The sequence below is a fragment of the Limulus polyphemus genome, unplaced genomic scaffold, assembly GCF_000517525.1.
Source record: "Limulus polyphemus unplaced genomic scaffold, Limulus_polyphemus-2.1.2 Scaffold4518, whole genome shotgun sequence".
Taxonomy (NCBI): domain Eukaryota; kingdom Metazoa; phylum Arthropoda; class Merostomata; order Xiphosura; family Limulidae; genus Limulus; species Limulus polyphemus.
Genome location: NW_013670128.1, coordinates 78,404 through 89,350, shown reverse-complemented (window position 1 = coordinate 89,350; position 10,947 = coordinate 78,404). Strand labels below are relative to the sequence as shown.

Below are 10,947 nucleotides of genomic sequence, written 5' to 3'. Positions count from 1 at the left end.
TTGGTGCAGGAAGGGTGTGTTTAGTGACTAGTAGTAATTGTTGGTGCAGGAAGGGTGTGTTTAGTGACTAGTAGTAATTGTTGGTGCAGGAAGGGTGTGTTTAGTGACTAGTAGTAATTGTTGGTGAGGAAGGGTGTGTTTAGTGACTAGTAGTAATTGTTGGTGCAGGAAGGGTGTGTTTAGTGATTAGTAGTAATTGTTGGTGCAGGAAGGGTGTGTTTAGTGATTAGTAGTAATTGTTGGTGCAGGAAGGGTGTGTTTAGTGATTAGTAGTAATTGTTTTATTTTCTCATTCTTTACTTTTTATTTCGTTTCCCCAATGGGCTATTGATAGTGAAAAGTAATTTAAAATGTGGTAAAGCCTCCAATATATACTCTTAGTTTTTGAGTTTTAATTTTAATTTATATGTGATACTTGTATATAGAGGTTAAATCTGTTAGATGATAGTGTATCCTTGTTAAATATCCTGTCAGATTGGTAGTTGGTTTTCATGAAATCACATGGAATGGCAAGGTGATTGTGTATGTGAGTCTTTTTTTCTCTGGATGTTTTTAGACCTTTGGAAATGTCATCCAAGATGATTGTTGTGCTGTCTTTCTTTTAGCAAGAAAATGTAAATATCTATATACAAGTATATTGTTTGAAGTTGATAGACATTGTAACCGTTATACATATTCTGCTTTCATTTTGTTTTCAGCAATGCCTGGGTACCTATGGGCAACTTTATTATATCACATGGTGGACCCTGTGCCAGCACACTATCCTACTCTGTTAAACTTGTGAAGCCTGGCATTCTCTCATACACTTATGAATATGCTGATGATGATGTTATCTTTAACTTTGAGGTAATTTCTAAAACATTGCATTGAAACAAGTCTGATTGAAATATTTACTGTTAGAGCTATAATTTGATAACTGGTTAAACATCTGGCTCATTAAGCCATGACATTCAACAAACTTGAAAATACAGTTAATAGCATTCCATAGGTTTCTCCCTACAAGTCTACTCTACTGAAACTACTGAACTTATGTTGATGAAAATATACATAACTTTGTAACATTGATTATAAATAAGAAAAATACTAAACAAAAACAGATTAGTAAGGTTACTGTTAGGTACAGGCTAACTTAAGTTATGTATGTATTGAGATGATCAAGCATGTGGTGGCAAACAGAACATTCAAAACTATTTCTAGACAGTCGAGATCATGGTGGTGTACAGAAAGTACACAGCTATTTCTAGACAATCGAGAATGTGGTGGTGTACAGAACATACACAAATATTTCTAGACAATCGAGAACATGGTGGTGAACAGAAAGTACACAACTACTTCTAGACAATCGAGAACGTGGTGGTGTACAGAACGTACACAAATATTTCTAGACAATTGAGAACGTGAGAGTGAACAGAAAGTACACAACTACTTCTAGACAATCGAGAATGTGGTGGTGTACAAAACATACACAAATATTTCTAGACAATTGAGAACGTGAGAGTGAACAGAAAGTACACAACTACTTCTAGACAATTGAGAATGTGGTGGTGAACAGAACATACACAAATATTTCTAGACAATTGAGAACGTGAGAGTGAACAGAAAGTACACAACTATTTCTAGACAATCGAGAATGTGGTGGTGAACAGAACATACACAAATATTTCTAGACAGTCGAGAACGTGGTGGTGAACAGAATGTACACAAATATTTCTAGACAATCAAGAATGTGGTGATGAACAGAATATACACAACTATTTCTAGACAATTGAGAACATGGTGGTGAACAGAATGTACACAACTATTTCTAGACAATCGAGAATGTGGTGGTGAACAGAAAGTACACAAATATTTCTAGACAATCGAGAACATGGGGGTGAACAGAAAGTACACAACTATTTCTAGGTGATTAAGCACATGGTGGTGTACAGAAAGTACACAAATATTTCTAGACAATCGAGAACATGGTGGTGAACAGAATGTACACAACTATTTCTAGACAATCGCGAACGTGGTGGTGAACAGAAAGTACACAACTATTTCTAGACAATTGAGAGCGTGGGGGTGAACAGAAAGTACACAACTATTTCTAGACAATTGAGAACGTGGTGGTGAACCGAAAGTACACAACTATTTCTAGACAATTGAGAACGTGGTGGTGAACAGAAAGTACACAACTATTTCTAGACAATTAAGAACATGGTGGTGAACAGAAAGTACACAACTATTTCTAGGTGATTAAGAACATGGTGGTGAACAGAAAGTACACAACTATTTCTAGGTGATTAAGAACATGGTGGTGAACAGAAAGTACACAACTATTTCTAGGTGATTAAGAATGTGGTGGTGAACAGAAAGTACACAACTATTTCTAGGTGATTAAGCACATGGTGGTGAACAGAACTTGTAGGTGAACAAGCATGGAGATACATTAGGTGAATCTTCAACATACAAAGGAAAAGTAAACATAACAAGAAGTCACGCTTCACTCGTTTGAGGTAGAGGAGAATAAGAAATCAGTCGTGGTGTTGTGTAAAGAATTTCCAATGTAAAAGTAGTGAGCCAAACATTTATTATTTCAATCAGCAACTTGTTAAACATTTATTTTCATCAGTCATGGCACTAATCAATTTAGCTGAACAAATGTGAATTAATTAGAGACACTCGTGGATGTAATGGTGTACTGTTATAAAAATCTTTATTTCTCTCAGTTAATATGCTGAGACCAAGATAATGATTGTAACAGTACACTGTTACAAAAATTGTTCATTTTGTCACTTACTGAGATGTTAAATTGAGACAGTCATGCTGAGAAGAATATTAAATTTTAAAGGTTTTTATTATACAAAAACTGTTTAAACCTTACAGGAAAAGGAACAGAATGTAAATCTTTATTCCTCTTGTTTTATTCATGATTGCAAGATAATTGTTTTGTTATTAGAATTACCTAGATTACATTAAGTTACATTGGTATCTCATTTATAAACTCACATTTTATGACTCAGGCCCAGAATGATCAATGTCAGTCAATAAGTGAAGTTGATAAGTACAAGTGGCCTTCACAGTCTGGAGAAGGACAGTGGAAAACAGTCACTGTAAGTATATTTACACTGATCACTAGTGCAAGTCATTACTTTTATAGGAAAGATAAGCTGAATAATTATACCAATATAACTGAAAATGTTCAACAAACGTTTATTAGCTAAACATCTAAAACATTTGGTTCATTCTACCATGAACTGTGGTACTCTTTACTGAACATTAGTGTGATCGGCCCAGTTAGTTAACAGCTGGTGTTTTTGTTTCAGTAGACTGAGTTGTGTGTATTCTTCTTATGATCTTATAAAATGTCACCATCTGTTATAAGGGAAGCAGAATGAAGAAGTCTTTAATCATAATTTTTTTATACTTGTAGTTAGTAGTTCTGGCCAGTATACTGAGGAACTTAAGAATATATATACATAGCAATGGAAAATCTAATATCTCAGAGTGTATATTTACATATTCATGCCTATTGATCTAATGACTGATATCTCAGAGTGTATATTTACATATTCATGCCTACTGATCTAATGACGGATATCTCAGAGTGTATATAAACAGTGTGCTTTTCTTTACATAGATTTAGTGAACAAAATATTTTTAAGAAATGAAGCCACTTTTTTGAATAACTGGATGAGAAAGTAAACTTTCATGTTGTTTATAACTCTAATTGCCATTGATTCTTCATTACAGAATGGGGAAGGCAACCTTCATGCTCTGTTTATAACTGTGTTTTCCATTGATTCTTCATTACAGAATGAAGAAGGCAACTTTCATGTTCTGTTTATAACTGTGTTTTCCATTGATAATTCATTACAGAATGGGGGAAGGCAACTTTCATGCTCTGTTTATAACTGTGTTTTCCATTGATAGTTCAAAGCAGAACATGAAAGTTGCCTTCCCCATTCTGTAATGAATTATCAATGGAAAAGACAGTTATAAACAGAGCATGAAAGTTGCCTTCTTCATTCTGTAATGAACTATCAATGGAAAACACAGTTATAAACAACAACAAAGTTGCCCTCCCCATTCTGTAAGTTTTCCATTGATTCTTCATTACAGAATGAAGAAGGCAACTTTCATGCTCTGTTTATAACTGTGTTTTCCATTGATTCTTCATTACAGAATGAAGAAGGCAACTTTCATGCTCTGTTTATAACTGTGTTTTCCATTGATAGTTTATTACAGAATGGGGAGGGCAACTTTCATGCTCTCTGTTTATAACTGTGTTTTCCATTGAAAACTCAATTCACAGATTTATATAATCAATGCTGTGCTGGAATAGACCTTTTAAACTTTTCTTAATTATTGTAACATAGGTTGAATTGAAAGCTGGTCTAAATGTCCTGTATTGGAAGACTGTTGGGATGGGGATGATGTCTAGTAATGATAGGAAACATAAGCCTGTGAGGATAAAGGCCATTACTATTACAGGTAATATTAACTATTAATGATATTTTGCAAATCTACCACATGAAGTTTGTGCTATTTTATTTGTGTTTTGTAATAAACAATATTTTATTTCATGTGGTGAAGGAAGGATACAACTTAATTTTTATTTGACAAGAAAATTCAATGTCTGTTCTGAACAGTAACCTGAACAGTGAAGTGGTAAACTATGGACAAGTTGATAATTATTAACAGTTAACCTGTTTCTCGTTTAACTGTTTATCAGACTGTGAACACTAGTATGTATTCCAGTTATTAACAGTTAACCTGTCTTTTGTTTAACTGTTTATCAGACTGTAAATACAAGTATGTATTCCAGTTATTAACAGTTAATCTGTATCTTGTTTAACTGTTTACCAAGACTGTAAGTCCAGGTATTAACATTTAACTTATCTCTTGGGCTGCTGTCTTCAGCTATTAATTTCTAGTTATTAACATGTAACCCATTTCTTGCATAACTGTGTATTTGCTTGTAATTACCAGTTTTTAACATATAACTCATCTCTTGTGTTACTGTTTATCAGATTATAAATACCACTTATTAACAGTCTTCTTTGACTGCTTATTAACTTTGATTACCATTATAATTATTTAACCCATCTCTTTTATATCTGTTTATTATATTGTAATACCAGTTATTAGCATTTAACCTATCTTTTATGTAACTGTTTATCTGACTCTAACTATCAGTGTGTTTTCCATGTTATTAATGTATAACTTGTCTCTGGTGAAAATGTAACTTCTATTTCCTGTTTTAGTTGATAAGTTTTCTACACATTTGTAAATCTTAGACTAGTTTAAATTTTATTGTTCATGTCAGTTATCAGTGTTTAAACTGCCAAATTCACAAGAAGCTATATTGTATTCAGCTCCACAAATCCATATGTAACTATTAATATCCAATTTTAAAACTATTATATGAGGTATAGTTCAGGGTGTATTAGTTATAACAACATAGATTTTGGTGGGTATAAGTTAGAAAACTTCAGTAAGTGTGTATTAAAAATTTATCTTGATTTTTGTAGGGGTTGCTTATGCCTCTGAGTGTACCCCCTGTGAGGCTGGAACTTATAGCAGCAAAGGCTCAAAGCTTTGCACACCCTGTAAAGAAAACACTTATTCAGAAAGAGGGGCTGGATCTTGTTCACCATGTGACACTGTCATCCAGTTTGCCCGTAAGTTTACTGTTCTCATGTGTATTTAGGATCTTTAACTAGTTATCCATATCGTTGTTCACACAGTAGTACTAAGGTTGAACTGTTTTCATTGGTTTAAAAGTCTATATGTATTGTACATCCAGCCTCTGACTATGATGAAGTGGTACAGCTATTTTTCTAAAAAGGGTACAAAAATATTGCTATGTTTCTGCACCTGAGGAATTTTTATTAACTGGAAATCAGCCTAATTAGTACATAAAACTACCAAAAGAAGAATCATGGAAAGCTCGCTAATCCAGAGATTATTAAATTTTAGCACCTCTGAAGATCGCTTTAAGCTGAACCATCTGGTGCCCTATAGCCACTTGGAACTTCTTCTATAAAATAAGCTGTGTGTATAATCCTTTGACAAGGCTGAAGAGGACACATGAAAGTGTTGAAACTTTCATGTCATAATAGTGGATCATAACTTCATATTTTATATCTCGACACGTTAAAAGTATTGAAACTTGTGTTTCATAATAGTGGATCTTAACTTCATTTTTCCATATTCTTACATGTTAAAATATCGAAACTTGTGTTTCATAATGGTGGATCTTAACTTCATTTTTCCATATCTTTACACATTAAAGTATTGAAACTTGTGTTTCATAATAGTGGATCTTAACTTCATTTTTCCATATTCTTACATGTTAAAGTATCGAAACTTGTGTTTCATGATAGTGGATCTTAACTTCATTTTTTCACATCTTTATGTGTTAAAGTATTGAAACTTGTGTTTCATAATAGTGGATCTTAACTTCATTTTTCCATATCTTTACGTGTTAAAGTATTGAAACTTGTGTTTCATGATAGTGGATCTTAACTTCATTTTTTCACATCTTTATGTGTTAAAGTATTGAAACTTGTGTTTCGTGATAATAGATCTTAACTTCATTTTTCCATATCTTTACGTGTTAAAGTATTGAAACTTGTGTTTCATAATAGTGGATCTTAACTTCATTTTTCCATATTCTTACACGTTAAAATATCGAAACTTGTGTTTCATAATGGTGGATCTTAACTTCATTTTTCCATATCTTTACGTGTTAAAGTATCGAAACTTGTGTTTCATCATAGTGGATCTTAATTTCATTTTGCCATGTTTTATTAGTACTAAGATTAAACAGGTTATTCTCAGTAGTTGATAACCTATGGAAATGATAAAGTATTAAGTTTTAATTTTAGATGTTGAGATTTTTTATCAGTCTGTAAAGGTACACTTTATTACATTATCTGATTTCAACTTTGGCCTTATTTTACGTTCTGTTTTTGCACACCAGTTTTGTTCTTGGGTCACAAAATGTTTCTATATCTGTAAAGAACCTCTTTTTCTTTTCTTTTTTATCAGCCAAAGGTTCAACTAAATGTGTGGATCGTCCTCCATGTACAAAATTTGATTACTATGAGATAAAAACACCTTGTGACAAAAAGAAGCAAACTGAGCTTCGTTACGAGTGGGTCAAACCCAGGATCTGTAGAGATGATCTGAAGGGTGCTGCCAAGCTTCCAGTCTCGGGTACAAAAATGGACTGTCCACCCTGTAATCCAGGCATGGAGTATTCCAACAATTCAATGTGTGCTTTCTGCCCTAAAGATCACTTTTCTGATGGTTATTCAGGTAAAGTTAAAAATAAATATAGCAATGGTACTGTACTTAGTCTTAGCTATTGAACATTTCTACATAGTTTTCAAGGAATAAAACATCCACTCAAAAAAGTTTGTAAATCACTGGACAAAAAATTAAAAAACTTCAAACCTCAAGTGGTTCAGCAATGAGTCTGAAGACTCGTAATGCTAAATCCAAGTTTTGATAATCGTGGTGGCCATTGTGCAGTTTTGTACTTAACAACAAACAGTAACACTGTAATACATTCTATAGGTGGATATGTCTTCTTTGGGTAAAAGTGTTTTATTATTTTTGAAATAAAACATAATATTTTGATACCTGAGCTTGATTTTCTTCTTTTGATGTATATATTTTGCATTTTACATAAAACTTCTTACTGTGTACGTTATATGTTCCATATTTTCTAGTGTTAGTTTCCATGACTTTAATAAATAATGTTAAGTATGTCATGCGTTAGTTGTGTTCACAATAGTGATTACACAGACAGTAATCTCAAGCAGAGAGTTTATAAGTATCTGGTTATTGGTCCACCATTGCGTACTGTCTTTTAGTAGTTTAGTTACTGTGTATACTTGTGAAGAACAATGAACAATCCGTAGAAGGATGGTTATTATGAACAGCATCTCAATCTAATGCATATAATTTCAACTGCATTTTTATTTTATTTAAATTTGTGTATGTTTTAACAAATATATTGTAATTAATGTATTCTATCAGTTCTTCAAACTGCACTTTCATATTTCATCATTCCTTAGCTTGTGAACCTTGTCCTGCATCAACAGTACCCAATTATGGCCTTTCTTTCAAGTGGTGGCATGAATTACCCCCAGGCATGTCTGAAAGATGTATGACCTTGGAAGGTAAGATATCATGAAATTATGGCCTTTGTAATGAGTGATGGCTTGAACTACTACCCTAGACATGTCTGAAAGATGTATGACCTTAGAATGTAAGATATCATGAAATTATGGCCTTTTTTACGAATGATGGCTTGAACTACTACCCTAGACATGTCTGAAAGATGTATGACCTTGGAAGGTAAGATATCATAAAATTATGGCCTTTCTAACAAGTGATGGCTTGAACTACTACCCTAGACATGTCTGAAAAATGTATGACCTTGGAAGGTAAGATATCATGAAATTATGGCCTTTCTTACGAGTGTTGGCTTGAACTACTACTCTAGACATGTCTGAAAGAAGTATGACCTTAGAAGGTAAGATATCATGAAATGCTCAACCATGAATTACCCCAGGCTTTTATGAACAATGTCTGATTTTTTAGGGTAACATAAGATGAAATTCTCAACTTAGACTTATCTCCAGGTATATCTGAATGATTTATGACCTTGAAAGGTAAGGCAACATGAAATTCTCAATTTAGACTTATTCCCAGGTATATCTGAATGATTTATGACCTTGAAAGGTAAGGCAACATGAAATTCTCAATTTAGACTTATCCCCAGGTATATCTGAATGATTTATGACCTTGAAAGGTAAGGCAACATGAAATTCTCAATTTAGACTTATCCCCAGGTATATCTGAATGATTTTTGACCTTGAAAGATAAGGCAACATAAAATTCTCAATTTAGACTTATCCTAAGGCATGTTTGAATGAATATTGTCTGACTTTGGATTTGAATTCTCAATCATGACTTGCCCCAGGCATGTCTGAAAGATGTATGGCTTTTGAGGGTAATTAAGGTAACATAAAATACTCAATCATTACTTACCTCAGGCATGTCTGAAAAATGTATAGCTTTTGAAGGTAATTAATGTAACAAAAGATTGTCAATCATGACTTACCCCAGGTATGTCTTAAAGATGTATGGCTTTTGAGGGTAATTAAGGTAACATAAAATCCTCAATCATGACTTACTCCAGGCATGTCTAAAAGATATATGGCTTTTGAGGGTAATTAAGGTAACATAAATCCTCAATCATGACTTACCCCATGGCATGTCTGAATGATGTTTGACCTTGGAAGGTAAGGTAACATAAATCCTCAATCATGACTTATCCCTAGGCATGTCTGAATGATGTTTGACCTTGGAAGGTAACATAAATCCTCAATCATGACTTGCACCCAAGCATGTCTGAATGATGTTTGACCTTAGAAGGTAAGGTAACATAAATCCTCAATCATGACTTGCACCCAGGCATGTCTGAATGATGTTTGACCTTGGAAGGTAAGGTAACATGAAATGCTGTATCATTAATTACCTCTAGGTGTGTCTAATTTGGAAAGGTAAGATTAGGTATGAAATGCTCCATATAATATAATTTTGAAGAACTTTAAGTATAGTTTTCATAGAATGACCAGTATCCACATAAAACCTTGGGACATTTGTTCTGATAATCTGACAAAATAAGTTTCACTAAAGATCTTTAGCTAGTTTAGAGTTGTTTTCTGAAGCTGTTGGTAGAGTTTTTTAATATTAGGAAATTTTGACATAAAATTAAAACACTTTAACAATATTTTTATCATTTTCTTTTAAATTTAATACATTTAAGAAAGTCTGATTTTCTTTAGATGAGTGTTATTTGCCCACAAAATAAGGTTACTTATTCAATTTTTAAATGCCCAGGTGTGATGTTTCCACAAACCTGTTATATGTGGTTTGTTTTATTGCATTGCAAAGAAATAGTTTGAAACTTGAGATAAACTTTCTATGGATTATGTATCTTTAAAATTCGTTATTTTTATGAACTTGAAACTGAGAAAATCCAACAATATTTTATATTGATTTTTTTTACAAATTGTTAAAAATGTTTTTAATTTCAGATTTTTATGTTTTCCCATATTCTTGTAAAATTTTCCAACAAAGCTTTTAATTTTGTAAAACTGTAAATTTTATCAATTTTAAAACACCTGTAAGCATTTTCATAGTGTTTACAATCACTGTCCTACAGTAAAAATAACATTTTATCATACCAAAATAATAAATAGGCAACTTTTTAAAATTATTAATCAGAAGGTTTCGTTTAATATATAATAGGTTTTAAACCCATTTTTAATGTATCTGTCGTACATTTCCTTTTGATGATTTTCTATGCTCCTTCAAGCTGTTACTTAAGCCAAGAAGGCCTAACAAGTAGTGGACTTGTTGTTGAAATGAAACTTCATACAGCCTACCTCATCTTTTCCCTTAAAACATGCCTTTTCTTATCATGCTACAACATAATTAAAATGAAGTTTAAAAAGAAAATCAGGACTGTAGTTGTGATGGAAGTTGTTTATAAACTACATATTATCCAACTAATTTTTATCACTTTTGTCAGAAACAGTTGAAAAGAACAGAAAAAGAGCCTACAACTTCTCAAAGCTGAGATATGGACAGTTACATCAATCCATAACAACTGAACTTGAGAAACAGTGATTGGCTAAACTCTATAAAACTAATAAAGGAAAACTCACAAACCTAATATTTCCATTTGGAAATCATCCAAAAACCAAAACTGACAGTTTTGTAATATTTTTAATGTACACAGCTCAATAGATAAAACATTTTATTGAAGAAATTCTAAGTCTCAAGTATATTTATTTTTAAATGTGTAAAAAAACAAATTTATATATCTATTTCCTCTAATTTTGTTAATTCACTGATGAAATTCTGCCCTCATGGTAGGGT

General features: G+C 32.5%; 1 protein-coding gene across 1 annotated transcript in view; it reads left to right on the top strand.

Annotated features, from left to right (window-relative positions):
• The window catches only part of LOC106471291 (UPF0577 protein KIAA1324-like), a 25,925-nt gene that overhangs the window by 5,229 nt on the left and 9,749 nt on the right, over positions 1–10,947 (top strand). The window contains exons 3-8 of the mRNA XM_013931889.2: positions 699–846; positions 3,003–3,092; positions 4,359–4,473; positions 5,514–5,663; positions 7,036–7,305; positions 8,070–8,174. Of these exons, the coding sequence (XP_013787343.2) occupies positions 715–846; positions 3,003–3,092; positions 4,359–4,473; positions 5,514–5,663; positions 7,036–7,305; positions 8,070–8,174 (862 nt within the window). The 5' untranslated portion in view covers positions 699–714. The remainder of the gene's footprint in view (positions 1–698; positions 847–3,002; positions 3,093–4,358; positions 4,474–5,513; positions 5,664–7,035; positions 7,306–8,069; positions 8,175–10,947) is intronic.